This window comes from Peromyscus leucopus, chromosome 3 (genome assembly GCF_004664715.2).
Source record: "Peromyscus leucopus breed LL Stock chromosome 3, UCI_PerLeu_2.1, whole genome shotgun sequence".
Classification (NCBI taxonomy): Eukaryota; Metazoa; Chordata; class Mammalia; order Rodentia; family Cricetidae; genus Peromyscus; species Peromyscus leucopus.
The window spans coordinates 9,159,818-9,182,550 of NC_051065.1; the positions used below are offsets into that span (position 1 = coordinate 9,159,818).

The 22,733-nt window shown below is 36.3% G+C and overlaps 1 protein-coding gene across 1 annotated transcript in view; it reads right to left on the bottom strand.

Moving 5' to 3' along the window:
• Cftr (CF transmembrane conductance regulator) overlaps nt 1–22,733 on the bottom strand; it is a 147,119-nt gene that overhangs the window by 58,100 nt on the left and 66,286 nt on the right. Inside the window, 1 exon segment of the mRNA XM_028871755.2 lies at nt 2,815–2,909. Coding sequence (XP_028727588.1) covers nt 2,815–2,909 — 95 coding nt within the window.

Here is a 22,733-nt window from a genome sequence, read left to right on the forward strand (position 1 = left end):
TTATAGTCTGTCCCTGAACCCCTTTCATGACTGCTACACACAGGGAATAGAAAACAGTACATATGCTATTTAACTTTCTTTTTAAATTTTTCCTGTGTTTGAGTGTTTTTGCCTGCATATGTGTGTACCACGTGTGTACAGTGTGTGCTCAGGCAAAAAAAAAAAAAAAAAAAAAAGTGTCAGGTCCCCTGAACTGGGTTACAGATAACTGTGAAGCAGTAATGTTAATGCTGGTAATTAAATATGGATTCTCTGGAAGAGCAGCCAGTGCTCTTAACCACTGAGATATCTCCCCAGCCTTTTTCTTAACTTTAAATTAAAAATAAAAAACTGTAAGCAATTTTATTCGACTTACAATAGTAAAAACATAAAGATATATTTTCCAAACTAACAATCTACTGTAAGTTTCTGTAAGAAGACAGAAACCTTACTCCAACGGTGTTGCTTGGAGGTGGGACCTTTGGAAAGTGCCTAGGATTTAGGAAGATCATCAAGGTGGAGTTTCATGATTGGATAATTGTGGCTTTATGAAGAGAGGGATACCAGAGAACACTCTCCCCTCTTCTCTCTCTCCTTTTTTACTTTACATGTGATTTTCCATGCTGTCTTAAGACTCTACCAATGAGATACCATCACCAGACTTGACTCCTTAACATTAGACATTAAGTGGAAACAAAAATAAAGTGATTTTCTATAAATTTTACTCAGAATGTATTGGTGGATTATTAGCACTACAGGCTAAACACTCCCCTTCACATGTATGACCAGTTTCTCAAGATTAAAATGTGTGTGTGTGTGTGTGTGTGTGTGTGTGTGTGTGTGTGTGTTTGTGTTCATCACACAGAAAGTGACATATTGCACATTTGGATGAGAGTAACAGTAAACAACTGTTTTCAATAGTACTATACATTGTACATGGCAAGTATGACTAAATCTTGAACTAGTAAAAATACTATGTTGAAGTCACATACCATATTTAACTTAAATCTCAAATGTAATGCTTCAGATATGATCGTTTGCTCACAGATAAGGGAATTAACTTCCAAGTGATTATGAAGCCATCATCTCACCTGTGAATTTTCTATATCAAGTGATCTGATTTTCCAGTGTATTCTCAAGATCAGGGCACAGTTGAATACAAGGAGTCAAGATGACCTGGATTAAATAGTGACTGTACCATTTCCCTGTGGCTTCTGGCAAGTTAATGTCTGACTACCTCAATTATCTTGTGATTTCTTCCATAAAATGAAGAGAACAATTTCTGCTTGTAGGGTTGTGGGGTAGTGTGGGGCTTGAGGATCACACACACAGACACACGAGAGAGAGAGAGAGAGAGAGAGAGAGAGAGAGAGAGAGAGAGAGAGAGAGAGAGAAATGGTATCAAGATATCAGTTGTGGGTACTCAGTGTTTACTTTTCCAGGTTTGGGAAGGAAAAGAAAGATAAAAGGCCAAGATGCTACTGAGTCAATGTAATTTCTCATTAACAACTTCAGTAACTTAATAAAAAGAATTTTGTTTGAAGAAAACTAGAGAACATCTGAAATCCCATATCACCAATTGTCTTTGAACAGGGCTACATTTAAATAAGATGTTTTCTTCCTGACAAGAACTGTATATGCTTCTTTTTGACAGCTTCTAATTTTTCAGAGTACTTTCCTAGTATTCACACGACCCTGAGGACAATCAGAATCCTGAATAAAGGCATGTGCTCAGTATATATCACAGCTGGGGGTGATGGCACATACCTATAATCCTAGTACTCAGAAGCAAACACAGGAAGACCATGAGTTCCACAGAGGGAGACCTTGCCCCTTGTCTCAAAACAAACAAGAAATCTTAGTCCTAGTGACATCATTTGCCTTATTACTTTTGTTACAAAATCATAAATTATATTCTAAAATTTAAAAAACAGAAAATGTATATTGTCAAAACTGAGAAGCATTGAGTGAAGGAATCTGGGGACAGAGAGAGGAAGGAGATGCATGTGGTGGTATTGTGTTCCCCAAAATATTGTGTACTCTAATAAATTTATCTGGGGTCAGAGAACAGACAGCCACTAGATACAAAAGCTAGAAAATGGTGGCACTCACACCTTTAATCCTAGCATTCCAGAGATAGAAATCCCTCTGGATCTCTGTGAGTTCAAGGCCACATTGGAAATAGCCAAGCATGGTGACACACACCTTTAATCCCAGAAAGCCAGCCTTTAATCCCAGGGAGTGGTGGTAGAAAGCAGCAAAATATATATAAGGCGTGAGGACGAGAAACTAGAAGCTTTTGGCTGGTTAAGCATGTGGCTGGTTAAGCTTCAGGCTTTCCAGCAGCAGTTCAGCTGAGAGCCATTGGGATGAGGACACAGAAGCATCCAGTCTGAGGAGACAAGACCAGCTGAGGATCCGGCGAGGTGAGATAGCTGTGGCTTGTTCTGTCTCTCTGATCTACCAGCATGGACCCCAATAACTCGCCTCAGGTTTGATTTTATTAATAAGAACTTTTAAGATTCCTGCTACAGATGCATGATGGAATTAACAGAAGTTCATAATTCTCCTCCTGTCCTTTTCAGAACTCTATAGTTTTCTGTTCAGAGTAATATATGCAACATAACAAACAAGTATGAACAATAAAAATACAAGTATGTATTTTGAAAAAAGCCACCATCTTTACCAAATCTGAATATTATGCTGTCTATAGTTCTTAAAAGAAATTGTCAATCCCAGAGACAAAACATGAAGCATTAGAGAAATGCAAATATATAATTGTATATGCATGGCATTTACAGCAAATGCTCACTGGAGCAACAGGTAATTGTTCACCTTGCTAAAGAAATCCTTGCACGTTGACCTCCACTCAGTGTGACTCCACCTTCTCCGAGAACTGTGTGATCTTTTCCTGCAAACTTGGAGATGTCCTATTATCAAAAGCATGACACCAGAAAGGAAATTTAATACAGTCAATCTGAAATTGAAAAGCACATTTTCCTTCAGATGCAATTGTATGAGAGATTCCTGCTTCAACTATTCAAATGTTTGAATACTGCGTCTTAATTATTTCAAATGCAATGCACTCAGGTGGTTAAAATAACGGCCAAAATTTTGGACATACAACTTTTTTTTTAATTTATTCATGATCATTAAATAAGATTTGGAAAATATAAGGAGTAAAATGTATGTGTATTTGTGGAATATTTATATATGGAGACTACCCATAAGCTTATCATAAAAACTCAAATCCTATTCAAATGTTAAAATGCACTTACAATTTAAAATCACTCTTTAAAAAAAATCTCAATTTTTTTTAAATAAGTGTGTTAATAAGAGAAGCTAAAACTATTCACACCCCAGCAATACATAGGCATATTCAGTGGCTGTGAAGGGAGAAGACAAGTTATTTCCACATTTCTCTCACTCACCTTCCCAACAACAGCACAAACATCCTTATCCATATCTATTATTCCTGTGTCCTCACCCACTCACGCTCCCTCTTCTGTCACCTTCCTGCCTCACGTGTCATTGGTCCCCCATAATGAGTGTCTCTGTGGCAACAATCATGAAGGCACGGTAAAAGAAGTTTCTAAGACATGGTCCAGGACTCCAGACAGTGTAAACCTCATTAAGAAAGTAAGCTATAATCCTGGAGGGAGAATTAACCTAAACATAAAACAGACCATTTTACAGCTGATTAGAAGATAGTACATAATTAATTGGCAAGTTAACTGTTTAGCTAATAGAAGTGACCACAGAGCTGACAGAAAATATTAGAAGCCTTTCATAAGAGTTTTCACCTCAGATGTGAATGATGATAAGAGCTAGGTACTGATCTTCAGTTTCCTCTTTCCCCCGGACCCATCTATTCTTTTCTACGACCTCCTTATCTTCTCGCTGTACTTTCTTACATACTTCTTACATACTTTCTTACATACTTCTTACATACTTTTTTACATACTTCGCTTCCTTTGCTTTTGCAAGTCAGAATAATCTACCAACATTTTATTTTCCATAGACATTCCACATTTTTTTCATTTATTTTAGCTAATATATGAAATTAAGCAGAACTCCATATGCAAAACTATAAACAGAAAGCATATAAACTAAAAAAGTAATCACTTTCATTAAAAGCTATTGAAAGGTCCTGGTCAGCTAAAGCTATGCTATTGACCGTTACCAAAGAACCCTTTCTGACAGCATTCCTGACATGGAGTGACCAAAGACCGGCGATAAAACATTAACTTTCCAAACACTACCATCGCAGAGATGGTGTCTTAGTTAGGGTTTCTATTACTGTGCTAACACATAACCAAAAGCAACTTGGGGAGGCAAGGGTTTATTTCATCTTACAACTTTTATGTCCATCACCGAGGGCAGCCAGGGCAGGAGCTCAGAGCAGGAACCTGGAGAAAGGAACTGGAACAGAGGCCATGGAGGGGTGCTGCTTACTGATTTGCTTCCTATGGCTTCTTCAGCCTGCTTTCTTATAGCACCCAGGACCACCAGCCCAGGGGTGGCACCGCCCATAGTGGACTGGACCCTCCTACATCAATCATTAACCAAGAAAATGTCTCACAGGCTTGCCCACAGGCCCATCTGGTGGGGGCATTTTCTCAATTGAATTTCCCTTTTCCAAAATGATTCTTGCTTGTGTCAATAAAACTCTAGCTTATGACATAAAAAGTAGCTAGCACAGATGGCTGGAGAATTTTATTTCACAAGGATAAACTAGGTAATTATATTTCCATTTTCTCTATTACCCTATTACTTACAGAAAAAAAGAAAAAAAAAAAGAGAGGATGCAGTATCACTCCCAGAATTTTTCTAAAACAAACCCAACACCTCTTCCTGTTCATAAGATGACTAATAATTGAGAGAAAATTTCCATTGGAACAAAGTGTTTTCAATCCTCACACTCTCTGCTAACTGAGTAACATACCAGGAGATGAAACACATACTAAATAAATGCTCTAGTGCTCACACATTGTGACCACAGAATACCATGAGAAAGTAGGTACATGCAAGCTGCCTTCAGGCAGTTCTATGAAGTCATTTGTTGCTCTTTGCTTGTGGTCCAGACTAGATTAAATTGTGAGATGTGCAATTCTTCCCTGGCATTTGCTCCCACTTCCCCTAAAAAACCTACCATTAATATCATCAAATATATTTATGCTTTTGTAATTTGTAGCTGGAAGACATAGACTCAAAAGTGGGATAACTGTATCAAAAACATATGTTCTATTTTTACAAATTACTGCTACATTGCTTTACAAAGCATTTTACCACTAAATAATTACATTTTACAAAAAAGAGAATTATATTTACCACTAAGTTTTAATAATACCATTATATTTATGATTAAACTAATTTTTTGCTAATTTTCTCTTTTACTTTACATTTTCTTAATCTCAAAGATTTTAAATATTTATTTGCTATGATGCTTTCTCTTCCTTGAAATGTCTATTATTTTTCATGTAATGGATTTTAGCAACTTTCTACACATCAAGAACATTTCTCCTTTTCTCTTATTTTCATTACACATATCAATTATATGTAAAAATTTATTTTTTTGTGAAATCAATTTATCTACTGACTACATGCTGGTTTTATGTATTATCTTGAATTTTCTTTTCTTTTTTAAATAATTTATTTAATTTTATTTTATGTGCATTGGTGTAAGACAGTTGTGAGCTGCCATTTGGGCTCTGGAATTGAACCTGGGTCCTCTGAAGAGCAGCCAGTGCTCCTAACCACTGAGCCATCTCTCCAGCCCCTTGAATTTTATTTTCAAAATAAAACTTTTAAAACCCTTAAGGCACAATTTTATATTTATCTAACCTTATTTTAATTGTTTAAGAGGCAACAATACTCATCAAATGAATAATGTTTAAATGTTTATCATCTGTCATAGTTCATATTTTAGGGTTGTCTTTTTTTCCTTGTCTATTTTTTTCCTATATTAATACCTTTCTGGAATTTGGATATCGTGATTTTTAATGGATTTACATACTATTTAATCCTTGATAAAGCATAATCCTTACTTGTAAAATAATTGACTTTTATTGGTTACTTATCCTTTGACATAATAACCATATCAACTATTAAAACAATATATGCAATCAGACAAGGAGCAACACCGTCTCAGGTGTTGACTTGAGCATGTTCTTCTTCCTCACTAACATTTCAAATACAAGGAAGATTAGTGCCATGGTATCAAGGACATAGGTGATGAAGCCACAATTCCAGCCAAAGCAATTCATCCATACAATAAGTGCTTCTAACATTTTATATTAAGTTCAGTTTAAGATAACCTCATTAGAAATTATTTGCAACTTTAAAACACAATACATTTACATAGCATTCTAGTTTGCAACACTAAATTTAATTTTAAAATGTCTTTCTCTTGACTCAGATGTTGTATTAAATAATTCAATAAGATTTAAAATTTTCTTCAGATTCTGTCCTGTAAATGTCATACCTATCACTATCACTAAACATTTTAAGGTTTGCCATTATTGTGAACTGAATAGTTGTTCTCATTTATATTTTTAGATGATTGTGTTTCTATGAAGAAGAACTAGTTATCTTATACATCTGTCTACAATTTGCTAATTTGATCATAGAAATAATATGCTAAGTCAATTTTTTTCAAGAGAAACAGCAATAAATTAATATTTCTGAAACAGAAGATATAAAATCTGCAAAACTACTTTGAATATGATGAAGAGGTGTGATATTAAGGGAGTTTATGCACATAAACATATATCATAAAATTTTAACAAAACTTTAGATATCATTAATGGAACCTAAAAATATTTGGTTACCTTGTTGGGACAAATTTAGTATCCGAGGTTTTGTTTTCTTTTGATTTTAAAATCATTTCAAAACATCTATTAGGATAATGAAGATACTGAAGCTTTAGGCAATTCTCTACCTTTCACATTGCTTTCCTAAGTAGCAAATGTGACTGTGAGCATGCCTGAAGCCCAAGTAAACAGATGCTGGTTAATGTCACGATATAAATGAGCATTTATGTATTTTTGCATATGTATGTAACAATAAGAAAAAGAGCCCATCAATTTGAGAAGGAGAGGGAGACATGAGGGAGTTAGAGGGAGGGGACATGGGAAAGAATGTAGAGCACAAAGGGAAGGAAGAACATAATTATATTTTAATTAAAATTTTAATATGTGAAAAAGAAAGCTTCACCTCTACTTAACACCATATAATTCTAATGATCTATATGCTTAATAAATGAAAACGTAATACTATTAGGACAGAATGTCTTTGGGCTAAAAAGGGTATCTTTAAAAGAAGGCACAAAAGTCAACATAAAATTACATTGAGACAAAACTGACTACATAAAAATTATAACAAAAGATATCACTGTAGATGATGAGAATGTATTGTATATAGCTGCTGGGGATGTCTTTCTGTTTGCTGTGAATGTGTTGCTCTGATTGATTGATAAAACGCTGACTGGCCAGTAGCCGGGTATGAAGTATAGTCTAGGCAGGATAAGAAGAGAGGAGAATTCTGGGAAGTGGAAGCCTGAGTCAGGAGATGCTGCCAGACCCCACCGCCATGAGAAGCAAGATGTGAAGGCAGAACTGGAAAAAGGTACCAAGCCATGTGGCTAAACATAAATAAGAATTATGGCTTAATTTAAGTGTAAAATCTAGCAAGCAAGAAGCCTGAGCTACTAGGCCAAACAGTTTTAATTAATATAAGCATCTATGTGTTTATTTGCGTCTGAGTGTCTGCAAGCCAGGTGGGACCAGGAAAACTCCAACTACATATTAGTCTAGATTCTCCAAACAGATAACAACATGGTATTAAATATCCAAGAGTTTTATTAGGAGAAAATACTGTGGAAAACCAAACACACAGGGAAGGCAGAAGGCTGAAGAACTCAGTGCAAATCTACCTAAGCAGAAGGATAGCTGGCTGGTAGGGAAGAATCTTACACCACTATATCCAAGGCAGGATTTGGCAAAGCAGCCTGGGAGTCTGCAAGTCAAAAATCAGCTACCAAGTTTCGTGTTTTCAAAAGAGAGATCTACTTTAGGAATCCTGCCCAAAACATTCAGTTCCTGTAGAGGAACATGTAGAAGTAGTCTCAAGACAAACTCAGTAAAGGACTTCAAAGCACAACTTGGTGTCTTCATTAAACTATGCTTCGTATAGCAATAATCTATACAATATGTATCATGTTCACCCTAATAACTTACAAGAAATGGCAAAGAGTAAGCGGTAGGAAATCCAGATGGTTAATAAACATGAAAATATGTTTATAATTGCTTACATAACCATGTAACTGTAAGTTAGAATGATAGAGATAGAACAAGAAACATTTTGATTTATAAATCAGAATAAGCAAAAATATTAAAGTCAGTAGCAAGAGTTTTCATGATGTGAGTAAATGCAAATTTTCATTAATGGCTGACAAGGTTAAAGATTGGTACTGCTACTTCAAAGTTTAAGTTGGCAACATCTAGGGAAAATTTAAATATGTGTATTTATCTTACGGCCTTGCAAATCAACTGTTAGATATCTTCTGAGACAGCAAAAGGCATGCCTGTATGCAAAGGAGAAGTATTCAGAAATATTCATTATGTATACAACACAGCAGTAAAAAAGGTCAGCAGGTAGAGGTCTCTGCAACCAAGGAGAGAACTGACTCCTGCAAAGCTCCATATGAGCCCTCTGCTGCACAGCCACACTCTTTCCTCTCTAAATAAATGAATAAATGATATTCATTTATTCATAGATATTGCCATGCATTAAAAAAAAGTAACAGGAACCACATAAGTTAGAGAAAGATGTGTGCAATTTATATTACCATGTAGATTTTAAAGCTAAATAATTATCCTATAAAATACTGTTCACAGGTAAGCACATGCATATATGGGTATACATTATTTTAAGTGAATTGGAAAAGTACATATTTCATCATTATAATTGCTGGAGCTTCAGGTTTTGTAGCAGACCTGTGATGATGTGGAAAAAGGCCTACTAAGACGTTGTCTAGGTTTCTAACAATGCACATAATAGGGATACTGACACAAGAGTATTCTCTTCTAAAACACACATTAGTTGTATGAATTAACTTTCAATGGTATGAAAATAAAGCATTTGATGTGCTGAGGCAGGTGTGGAGCCTCCTTTTATGGACTGAAACCACTTGTGAAAAGAAATGTGGATAACAATCACTTAGTGAAGATCTCCAGCTCCATAGTTATCATGAAGCTGGTGAGACTGAAATGAACACATGCAATAGAGGTACACTGACAACTGAGACTAGGCTCATTAAATGCACCAGCATCGACAATGTCCTTCTATTCCTGGAAGTACTTGGTTTGATTGCTCAGTTTATGCCTCATCCATTTGCAGATTTATGAGTACTTGACACTCTATTTGATTTGATACAAAGCGCTCTGTTTTGTATGCATTATTAAACATTGATCTTTGCTACCTACTAAGGACACTCAAATCTGGTAATATATTTATCTTAAGGGTGTTGGTCTCAAACTTCATAGTAGATTTTCCCCATCTGTGAAAGTTACAACTCAAAAACTGCTATACTACTCCTAGCTATCATGATGGTTTTATTGTTTTTTGTTTTGTTTTGTTTTATTTTGTTTTGAGACAGGGTTTCTCTGTGTAGCTTTGCACCTTTCCTGGAACTCACTCTGTAGACCAGGCTGGCCTTGTCAAACTCACAGAGATCTACCTGCCTCTGCCTCCTGAGTGCTGGGATTAAAGGCATGTGCCACCACCACCTGGCTTATTGTTTTGTTTTTTAATCTTTTGTTTTTATTTTGGAGATTATAATATACTTACAACAGTTATCTGCTCCTTTTCCTCCCTTCAAATCCTCCCAGATGGCCGTTCTTACTCTCTTTCAAATTCATAGCTTCTTTTTTCACTAATTGCTATTGCATGCACACACATGTATGTATATGCACATATATTCTTAAATATAGACTGTTCAGTCACATAATGTTACTTGTATGTATGTTTTCAGGGTTAACTGTTCGGCACTGGACAACTAATTGGTATGCTCTTCCCTGGAGAAGACTATGGCTCCCTCTCCTAGCTTTCCCTGGTTGCCTATAGTTCTTTGTGAAGAGTTGAGGCGTCTTTGGCTTTTACTAGTTCATTTTGGCATGTCAATTGGTGCTATCCTTGTTCACTTCACATTTGAATAGTCATATTGGGGAGGGTTCCTTTTGAATAGTATTTTTCTTTTTGAAAATTCCATACATTAATACAATGTATTTTGTTCATATCTATCCACAACTACCTCCCTCTAGGTCCCTTTAGTGTTCCCCCTTCTCGCTCAACCTTTGTCTTTTTATTTTTATTGTTATTAAGAGCCCCTTAGTTCAATCAATGGTGCCTGATGCACACATGGCTCTGTGGTCATCCACTGGCGCATACTGTGTGCTCTTCAGATGCCACACAAGCACATGTGACTTTTAGAGCCATGCTGGCGCAGGGCACAGCCTCGACTCTACCGAGATAGAAATCCTCTGCCTTTTCTTTGGACTGATCCATAAAACTAGAGGAAAACCATCCACTAGAACAAGGGTCCTAGATAAGGGCATTAAATCATATTTGACTATATATAAAATTAGCTACTGAATTTTTTTTAATGTTGGTGCTATGGATGAAATACAGGCCCTTGTACATGCTAAGTGTCTAGTAGATGGTTGTTTAAAGAAAACTATTTATTCTAAAATATAAATGTGTTAGATCAATCAATATTCTTATTGAAGGAGAATATTAGAAACTTCTTTCAAACTCTTCTCTACTGCCATTTTAATCTAATTTTAATACTTTATTTTGAGTTTTTTAAAATAAAATTTTAATTAAAGTAGAATTAGCTCACTTTCCCCTCCTCTTTCCTCTGTCCAGCTCAGTGTATATTATCCACAAGTAACATCAAATGCTACAATTGCCAAAAATACCCAGGTATTTTGTTAAATTTGCTGCACCTGTGATTCAGAGGCATTTGGAAGGGACCTAGAAATCTGTATTTCAGCCCACGACAGTGGTGCTTAGCAGTGCTTGAGATCCTCATCTGACGTTTGGTCTTTTGGTTGACTTCCTTTATTACAGGCTAGTCAGAAAGGCAAATGTCAACTTCAAAGCAGTCTGTGCACACAACACAATGTGTGTGTTTGAGGTTGTAAAACACTTGAAAATGCTGAGATAAGCACACTGGAGAGGGTCAAAGTAATATTATAATAAGTGTGCGATAAAGATTAACTTATTTTATTATTAAGGAGTGGAGAACATGCGCATTGTAGTATATTCCACTTACTAACATTTACCACTTGACTTGTTTAAAAAATTTAAAATTTATCATCTCAGCTTCATTCAACTATATCAAACAAACCAGAAGTTATTCAGGAAACTTGTTAATATGAAGCTCATTTGCTCTGAATTGATTACACAATAGAGCCATAAAGATACAGGCTATTCTACTGAGAAAGAAAGAGGAAAGAGAGGGAGGGAAGAGGGGGTGTTTTACAGAAGAAAGGGTGGAGTGTTACATTTAATAGTCTTGTGTAATTTAGCAATATTTGCTGAGTACATTTGAGCTTCCTGTAGCTTTGAAGATAGGAAAATACCATAAACTGATTTTATGGCTGGCTTATCGCTTTTGGAACAACCTTGACAATACAGATGCTTGTGGGAAGGAGAGGGTGAGAAGCTAGGGCTAAAGGAACATTAACTTCAGGGTAATGCCGCTCTATAAAGCATATCTTTAACTGTGAATCACTGGGTGATTAATACCATTGTTATTAATGTTTAAAAATCACTAAACACTGCCTTGCTTTATGCATACAGAAATGAGGCAGTGGAAGAGATATGTAAGTTAAAGGCAGAAGAAAACATGTAGAGAGAAGTCTAGGTAGGAGAATGTGAGACAGCCAAGAAAGTGCTGGAAGGAGAGAGAAATCTAGCAAACATCTCAGAGCCAATTGTATATGTGAGTGTATATTAGCCAGCCACCCCGTTGTCTATAATACAGATCAACAAGCTATGCTTCATAACAGAATGCAGACACTAAGGAGTTCATAAGTTAAGTTATGACTACTAGATAAGACAGATTGTTGATCTAAGGCAAACAATACAAATAGCTACACGTGGAAATACTGGCAAAAGACTAAGTCCTGCTAGAAAGCAGAGGATGTAAGAATTTTCATCAATTTTAAAGATTAAAGAATATACCGTCACTAGTACATACTAACCAAGTTTATAGCTGAAAACTCAAACTCAACATTTGATGTATTTTTTATCAGAACCATGAAAAATATACAAATCAATGTTGTAGTATTTATCAACACTACAGGCTTGGGTCTGGGTGGGAAGATGGTTTGTGAATCATCCCGGATCCCCACATGAAAACTAGACATAGTACCTCAAGTGTCTGTAATCCAATGCTGCTCGCACTGGAAGATGAGAAGTATGGTCAAGAGAACTTCCCGAGGCTCAGGAGCTCACAAGCCAGCTAGCCTGGCATATGCAGCAACAAAAACAAGAGAGACTCTGCCTCAAACATGGTACAAAGTGAAGCTCAGTCCCCAAGGTTGCCCTCTGACCCCCACACATTTGCCACCATATGCACACACTCACACACAGGAGAGCACAGACCTACAGATATCATAGACATAAACACACAAACTTAATTCTTGTTTTATAACCACTTATTATATTGTGTGACCCTGTGAGTATAAATATAACTACTAATATGTGTGTACTTCTTTGGTGTATAAGTCTGTGTTTATATTTAGAATGGATATTCACGCATTCCTAAGAGAACCGAAAAGTACAGTGATTTAATGTGTGAGTGTGTGTTGAGGGGGTGGTCTCTAGGAAGAGAAGTAAGTGCTGGGATTCCTGAACTCCCCAACAGCTAGAGAATGGTATGAAAAGTGGATTTCACTGGCTTTTATAAAGGGAAACCAACCAACTGCAAACATTCCCTTCAAATGCCATATATTTAGACTCATTTAGTCACAGATTTCTGAATAGCACATTTCAAAATCTCCTGAATTATCCTTAAAACTAGATTCAGAAAAAATTCTCTGGATAATTCTTACCTAATTGGCCTTGTAGACATTTAAGTAGTACTAATTCTCTATCTTCTCCTCTAGCTAGGCCCACCTCTAATGATCAGGATAAATCTAATATTTCAAGTAGAATATCCTGTGTTACCTTGAATTTGTTCCTGCTCTGAATTTCCCCCAAATGTTTTCTGGTCCCTACCACTAAACCTCTTGTCACTCAGTCCCGAGAAGGGCTTCAAACACACCACCTCTGAAGTTCCTATCTAACCTTTTGTCACTCAATATCTGACTACAGTTGACTTTTGTATCTACTAAAGTCTAAGTCGAGTAGAATTTAAACTATCTAAAAGCAGAGACCCTTGTCTAAGTATGCCCTTAGTTCCTAGAATGATGTCTAAGTATGCCCTTAGTTCCTAGAATGATGCCACAAAGCTGCTCGGTAAATATTTTTAGATAAATATGAACTCCTTCGACTTCCTACTACAATCTTATATTTCACATGTAGTATCTTAGATTTGTTCTCTTAATTCTCTGAAGGAATTGGAGACCCATCACTTCCTGGTCTCAGACTCAACATGCTCTATGGATTTGGTCTTCTTATTGTAAGTCATCTATACTCTTCTGTACTGAGCCTTCGGTTACTCCTTCTCCTTGGACTGCCTCCTACTGCCACTCAGCCATGCTCATTTTCTTAATTATGAACGAGCTTCAATAATATTTACATGTTCAGTTATTTTAGATATTTTAAATATTCTGCTTGTAAGCCCTGCCCACTTTTTGCCCTTATTAAGTTGTATACATTGCAACAGAACTAACAAAATTAATGAGTTCTTATTCATCTTATTGGATCTTTCCAAAGGAGATGCCATTACTGAGTAATGTCTATTAAACATGCTCTGCTCTTTGCTTTCCCCAGCACTACATTCTTTTATGTTTATATTACTTTCTGTCCATTTGTTGTGTTCTTTACCTTTAAGTCCCTTTCCCTTTGTTATTTCTTAAGTATTGATATTGTATCCTCATTAAATATTTTGTCAATATTTAATGTGTTGGTATCATCGTAGACTTCTGTGTCTTCATTCATAACCTATAGGCTGAGGACTCCCTTATGTCCATCTCTAACCAACAACCTCCCCAGCAAGGTCCCCTTCAAAGTTTCACATCACTTTCAGACTTCCGTGAGGCACAATGCTTTCATCTTACCAACTTGTCTCCCCAAATAGTGCCATCACCTACCTGGCTGCCCACGATAGAAGCTTGTCATGGAGAGGAGAGAGGAACAGGGAAGTATTGTATAGCATGGTGGCTACAGTCAATACTACATCATATACTTGAATATAGCTCAATCAATAGATGTTCATTTTTTGGTGGTTTTTATTTGTTTTGTTGTTTTTAACAAGTATCACTGTGTAGCCTTAGCTTGCCTGGAACTCACTACACAGACAAGGATGATCTTGAAACTGGAGAATCCTTCTGCCTCTGTGTCCTAGTAATGAGATTACAAGTGTGGTTGATGATGCCTGACGTAGAGAGTAGAACCTAAATGTTCTCACTACACAAATGCAAATGACAGCTATATAATTGATAGATGTATTTCATATCACACTGTACATAGCATATACATATAAATTAAATGTGCAAATTATGCCTTAATACACTTTTAAAATTCTTTTTTAAACTATTTTAAAATGTAAAAACTTGGCACCATCTTGATTAATCCCACTTCCTTATCCCCTATATCAAATAGTGGCTACTGTACTCAGTTTTATAACAAGAAATGTTTTGCTTTCTCTTCCTCCTACCTAGTAGGTCAACATTATTTGCCATTTGAATCATCAAAACAACCTTCAAAGTTATCTACCTGCCACAAGCTTCGCTGCTCATTGTATTTAGAGTATGGGTATTACACACTATAGCTCAAAACATCTTTGTAAAAGGTAAATCTGATGGTATTACCTTCTAATTTAAAACTCTTCTGTGAATCTCATGAACCTTACATAAAGTCCAAGTTCCTGAATGTAGCACATAAGGCTCTTCAGAATACAACTACCCTTTCCCAGTTCACCTCTCATCACACAGTCCTTCCTTTCCAGACCCCCATGCTTACTACACTACATACACATAGCTCTCCAAGTGGCCAAAGGGTCCATACTTATTTCGAGTTTTAGTGCAGTGACATACAACCGACTTGAGCTCCCTGGTACAATATCTTCTTTTGGTTCTCGGCCCTTGTCCATTCCTTTCCCTTTCAGAAATCGTCTTCTGCTTCTTCATTCAGCTCTCTCTTTGGATGTCACTTCCTTGGGGAAAACTTCCATGATCTTTTAGGCCACATTGTTACTTCCTTTACTTATGTAAAAATGCTAAGAAACATAGAATGTATTAACCTATGCTAGTCTTTAATTGCTCATCCTCTCTTCTAGAATAAAAAACTCTGAGAACAAGAAGTTTGTCTTGCTCATCAATGTAATTCCCAGAGTTTGGTATAACTATTAGTTCAATGCTTATACTCATGTTTACTGAATGAATATATGTAAATTTATCTATACATTTCTGTAGCCAAAATGTCACTATAGACAACTTCCTTGCTCTACCTGCAGGCAACATCTGGGGTGCTTAGCTCAGTGTTGTGTTTAAGTAGGAACTCAACAAAAAGTTGCTGAGATCAATTTCTTTTTAATTCATCAATCTGAACCAAGAAGAGCTAAACAATATCATAAAAAATACTTACCCAACATTATGGAATTACTTCTAAACAATGAAAATGGTGGTCCATTCAGCCTGTCTAGAGAAGGCTTTGCACTCATTTTAGGAAACACAATGACTCCCTCCCTAGGAAAGCTTCTATGATCATCTCTATCTATAGAGTTGCAAGTCTAGTAAGATGTCGAAATCTTGCTGCAGATGGGAAATTTAACCAGGGACTTCTGAGGGTCATCCTGTACCTAAAATTATATTTTAAAAACTTTTCTTGGTTTATAATAAAATTATTCACCACCCAAATATGGAAAATTCTGAATCTATATTCTTACTCCTTTAAAAAGGTTGAAAACAGAAAACACATAAGGATTTCATAAAATGATTTTTATCTTTGGAAAATTTACTGTTTTAGTTAAATGTTCTGTTTTAAACATGAAGGCCAGGCTTAAATGTCCTAATTTCACTATTTATTCATGGGGTAGTTTGTTCTCAGACAGTTGTAATTATGTTCATACACTACTGTTCTGTTGACCTGACCAAATCTCACTAGGAGTGGCAATCCCAGGGCTATTTTGGTTTTAGAGACGTAAGAACTCTGATTTGTTAACCTGATAATTACCGCCACTGTTGTGGTGGTAGTCCCGAAACTTTAGGCTTTTAGGACCTGAAGCCTAGTTTGCACTCTGAAATCAGTCCATTTCCACCCTGACTGCAAACTCTTGCTAAAGTTGTCACTAAATAAATTGGAAGTGACAACTCAATGGGTTCGTATTAGTGCTTAGCACAGTCCTGCCATATATGCTCTTTTCCTAGGTATTAGCTAGTATTTACTTCTTAAGTTCCAGGACTCAAATGAAGTGAAATAACAGTGAAGTCCATAAAACACTATGGCATTCCCATTTAGTTCTGGTTCAGTAGTTATATAAAGTATTCCTGGCTTCACATTACAGTAAATAAGATCTAGTGTCCTCTAACCACCTACCAACAGAAAATTATAGGTAGTCGAGGGTACAGTCAATGTGATTTATTCTGGGTGAAAGGGACATAGTTCAATGTGTTCCAAATATCTGCTTTAGATATCTATTATGTCTGAGCTACTGCAAATGCTAAATCCTATGGCACCTTTATCTTTTCATTACTTCTAACTGTAGAGCTGTGAATTATCCTACTTTGGTAAATTGACTATTCAAAGGTTAAGTCTCACCTTCTCATAGGTTAGTCTTGGCAGAACCACCTGGAGACCCAGAGGTCAAATTCAAATTCAGTTAGTCATGTGGAATCTCTACAATGGAATTTATTTTTCAGAACAGCCTTGTTTCTCTGCTTCTTTCCCTCCCAGGTTTTTTCATTACTCCTTGTCAGTTTCTCTCCCAAGTTTCTTTTTTTAATATACATATATATACATTTGTGTGAATTCTTGGCAATTTCCTTCTTAGCATTTCCTTTAGCAAGTTAAATATGGAAGAGAAAAACATGCCGAGTTCATATTCTTCAGCTTACATAGTAAATATTTTTGCTGCAACTCTTATGTAATGGCTCTCATAGCAGATGCTTGCTCACTGGGGATCATTTTGTGGTCTCAAAAGCATCACAGTAATTTCATGAAAACCGATTATATATCCTAAACCCCTGACCTCCTTTGCACAGTCTCCACCCCTTGTCCCCACCATACAGTATTATAAAAGTCAATTACTTCTCCAAACCCAGGTACTTTTATAAGAAAGTGAGTCACTGAATCAAGACAGGCCAATCACTTATTACCCAAACACTGGCCTGTCTAGAATTCTCTTCTGTCAGTGGGGCTAAGTGAGGCTTATGATAAAAAGTGATATAGGAAAGTAGACAAGAGAACAGTGTAAGCTGTCTCTCTTGATATTGAAATAGGACTATAATTTCATAAGAACATGTAATTTGACTAGAGCTTAATTACACTGTTTTTTTTTTAAGCTAGCATAGTCTCTAGTGCTGGGCTCTGAAACTTTAAGCAACAAGGGAAATCCCTAAGGCCCATACGGGGAAATGAAGAAAACATCAATGGACACAAGAATGTGGAATAGTATTTTGTGAGTGACTCTTAATTCACCTACAAGTCCATTATATTATAATCTAGATTCAATTTGTTTTTATAAAGCAGGACATGGAGATTTTCCCAAAGAGAGGATAAAAGTAAAAAATACCAACATAACTTATCCATTTGAGACTGCATGCTATAAATTATTCTATCAACACAAAACTACCACTGTGCCCTTCCCCATGATAAAGGCTTCAGCTGTCTTATCTGTGAATAATTTCCAACAACAAACTGAAATCAGAAAACTATGTGAAATATGTTGTGCATGCTTTGCCCTTCCAAACTCACACATGCCTGCATACTCCTATGGCACTGAGCATCATGACATACATGGTACACTGAAGATCTTAGAGCTGAACAAAAACACAAACATGAGGAAGAGGATCGTCCATCCTCATCTCCAGTTCCAAGCCTAGATGCAGTACATTAAGAAACAGGACAACTTCATCAGTCAAAATGAAAACAGGATCATGAATGTTTGGATTTGGCAAGAGGGACCACCCAGAGATTATGCTGAAGGATTCTTGTGTTGGTGCCAGCTGCTTAACCATGGAGGACTCTGTAGGTATCCTGCGTTCCTGTGATCAACACTCCTACATGCCTAAAAAGTAAAATCTTCATAGGGATTATATACTATACTGAAGCTCTTTCTGAACACGACTGATGGTGTATTTCTAGAACAGACATAAACCTGGAAGCCCGAGGCACTGCAAACAAGGTACACCCCGGTGCTTCCCTCTATAGCTAGGCAAGCACTTATTTCAAGTCCCCGGCAATTGTGTTCTTTCATGGAACTGTCTGCTCAAGTTCTGAGACAGAGACATTCACAGAATGTTTTGTGAGCAAAACACTTACAACTTGCTACCTCAAACCAATCCCAAAACAGTCATCTAGTAAGAATTTCCTATTCTATCGGTGCACTAGGTAAAATAAATTAAAATAACATTTTTAGAGTTGACATGTCAAGCACTTTCCTCTGTAGTTAAGATAACTAAAACATATGTGAAACATTCACACCAATATAAAAGCACAGCATATACTTATTAGTTCATTGTAATACTACACTTGCCATTTTAAAGAGCAAGGTGATTTAAGAAAAATCCTGTGTGCCTTTGCTTTCACAAGGTAGCTACAAACTTCTAACTCAGTTGCAAAAAGCAATAGGATAGACAAGAAGGAACATTTTAATGAATCTTAAGGATTCTTTAAAAATTAAAAAAAAAAACAACTCAGAAAAAGAAGGGTAATTTGCAAACCAAAGGGACAAGCAAGAATAGCAGTGACCCCAGTGACATGTTAAGGTAGAAGGGAAAAAGTTCAGGAGCCTCAACCCTCAACAAAGAACTACAGGCAACTAAGGAATGCTGAAGGCAGTCTTCCTAGGGAAGGGCGCAGCAATTGGTTATCCAACAACAAATGGTCAGCCCTGAACACACACTTACAAGTAACAGCATACGATGTGGACTGAACAGGTTGTATATATTTAGGAATATATATTATTTTACATATATATGCAACAACAATTAAAGAAAAAGAGGCCATGAATTTGAATGAGAGCAAGGTGGGAGGGGTACATAAGTGGTGTTCGGAGGGAAAAAAGGGGAAAGGGAAATGATATAATAAATAAGTCTCAAAAATAAATAAAAGATTTTTTTAAAAAGACATAACATAGATAACCACTCAGAAACTAAATGGGACACATTAAAACAGTTAAAAGAATTCATGAGGGCTTGGAGGTATAACAAATATCATTATATCTAATGATAGAGCTAAAGCAAGGACCTGAATTCAACCTCTAGCATTGGAGGGAGGCAGGCAGATGGATAGTTTGCAAGAAGTGCTTTATTTATAATGAACTTTCTATGTACTAGAGGACTCTACGAATGCTATAGAATAGGCAATGTTAGCTTCATATTGCAGAGATTAAAAAACTTAGTATAACTTTATGACCCAGCTTTGTACGATTTTGCAATACATGCTATTTCTTCCATACTAAACTTGACATAATATCCACCTTAATTCTGCTTGCCATCATCACAGAGCAACAAGGATAAACTTCAAAGTTCTTATAGCACTCTTGTACTTAATGTTCTCCAAGACAAAATTCTCGAGACCGGTATCCATGAGATCGCTCCCCATTCCATTCCTGCTCATTCACTCTCTTTAGTTTTACTCTGGTTCTAGCAAGATGCTTATAATTACCTCCACTAAGTGGTTTCATACCCTGAATTTCTGTTCAGTCTTTTATAATGTTATCTTTTTTACTTATTCTTTAAAACGTCATCTCTTAGAGATGGGCTTCCTGGATTATCCAAGTAGGCACAAAGCCCACGATCAACTCAAACCCAACAATTGCAATATCACACAGAAATTGGAACCTTAAGTTTGTTTCCCCAAAATTTATCCTATTAATCCTTTGATGTGAGGAATGATTGAGCTTTCATTTGGTACCCACCATGCCCCTCCTAAAGTGAATAGTCAGTTTTTACTGTCAATTTGACACAACCTAGAATCATCGGGAAAAAGAAATCTCAACTGGGAGATTGCCCAGACCAATTGGTCTGTGGATGTCTGTAGGACCTTCTCTTGATTGCTAACTGGTGGCGGTGCCACTTCACGGCAGGTAGTCTAGGTTATATAAGAAAGCAAGCTAGTATAATCCTGTTAACAAGACAAAGAGAAAATTGCATTCCTTCTTGGTTTCTGCTTCAGATTTCTGCCTTGAGTTCCTTACTCTAAATTCCGTTAGTGAGAAGCTGTGGAAGACCTGGAAGTATAAGCACATAATCCCTTTCCTCCCCTAAGCTGCTTTTGGTCAAAATCATAGCATCAGAAATCAAACCAGGGCTGTCTGACATAAAGGAACCACACGGGTAATTTTTATGAATCTAAAAGAAACACAAAAAGCATGACTAATTCCAACTCTCACTGATACTTATTAGGCAGAGAACCAATGTGTCCACATTCCAAACCTTCAGGACTGCTATAATTTGATTTCTTCCATAGATACCCAAACTTTACTGACTATGCCATGCAAGCCAAAAACCTTAAAATGTATTGTTATAATTTTTCCATGGCCAGTTTTGTTAATATCAAAATTCATATTCATTATTGTTTGGTTTCATGGTTCTTCTCTCCCTTATCCACTTTATCTCTATTGTGGTCACTTACTAATAACACTGGCTCTCAAAGCATTCCTCCTGTTTTACTCTGTAGTGGTATTGTTCGACACTTCAAAAGAAGCAAAACTAACTCAGTGTTTACTGAAAGGGCTCTGTGCCAAGTGCTCTCTTGGGCACCTATCTCACTTAATCTTCTCAATAATCAGACCCAATTTTCCTACTGCTTAAATCCAGACTTTCTCTCTGTTTTTTCTGAAGCTCTAATGTTCCTAATAAAGAACCCTTCAGGTCACAAGCTTTTCTTGTGATCCTTAGAATTCTATAGAGAATTACTTCATCAGGGATATTACCCTCGTCTCCATCTGGAGGCTGCTCTTCCTTAGGCAGACTCAGAGAGTCTCTGTTTTTTCTTTTTAGTCCTAAAATATTCATTTTTTCCATTTTCAACTAAATTCATATTGCTGCTTCTATCATTCCTGTTATACTGTATAAAGCACAAAATGACTTAGTAGATGTTTTCTAGATAGACTCATTATTTCTACTTTAAAATTTCTTTAATGCTGTTAGTATATGCAAGGGGGAAAGGCCATTCACTGGCAGCACTGATTGAACTCAGAGGGTTACAAAAAGAGTACAGATGTGGTTGGGCAAAGTGGTTGGAGGGGGTATGAGAGAAGTTAAAGGGCATATGGTTTGGGGTGAATTAGAGAACAATACGTTGGATACTTGTATGAAATTCTCAATAAATAAAAAAATTAACTTTCATTAGATATGAAAGACTTAATGAGTGATTCCCTTTATGAAAAATGTAAAACACAGGAGGATTTATGGAGATAGATGTTGGTTGCTTAGAGTTGGCACACACATTAAAAAATAGAATTTGATTCTTAATGAGTAATGGAGTTTCTTTTAGAGATGCTATAACAGTGGTCATCATGTACAACCCTGTGAATATACTAAAATACACTGAATCATACATTCTAAAATAATTTTAATATGGCCATACAAAAGGAAGAAAGAACAATATGTTTTGCTTCTCCCTTTAGTATTTTCAACAGCTTTATTGATATATAATTTATATTTCATAATATAATAATAATAATCCTCCATTATTAATAAAGGGCATTCTACTATGAACCTTTTAAAATATACACAGTCTTCTTCAACTAAATGACCTTCCAGTGTTCAGAATGTTGCAAATACTTGTCCCAAGGATGAGAGACTCACAGCTCTAAGTTTATTACCAGTAATGTACATATGCTATATTTATTACCAGTAATGTACATATGCTATATTTATTACCAGCAATATACATATACTACATTTGGGTTTTATATATTTTTGTAGATTGACTTTGGGGACTCAAATACCACCTGTAAAATCATTTCTTTGGGAAAATACATATTCAAAGACAAAACTAAAATCTAGATAGAAACTACCAGTCCCTCCACCCTGCCATCCCATAAATAAGCCAGGCAAGACCTATCACTCCATCCAGTTCCTGAACACAAAAGCTCACCTAGAATCAGATCTGGTAACAAACCCAGAATGTGCCAAGCTCACAGTTATGAAAAAGGACTTTTGAAAAATCATGGCTATCTTTTTCAATGTTAACCCAATACTTTATAGGACAGACTCTCTTTTCACTGTGATCTCAGAGTGTACACAAAATACTACTATTGAATTCATGAAGAGTTTTGGCTTTTTTGTTTTAGCATGATCACCACTACCATATGACCCAGACTGGCCTAGAACTCATTATACAGCTAGATT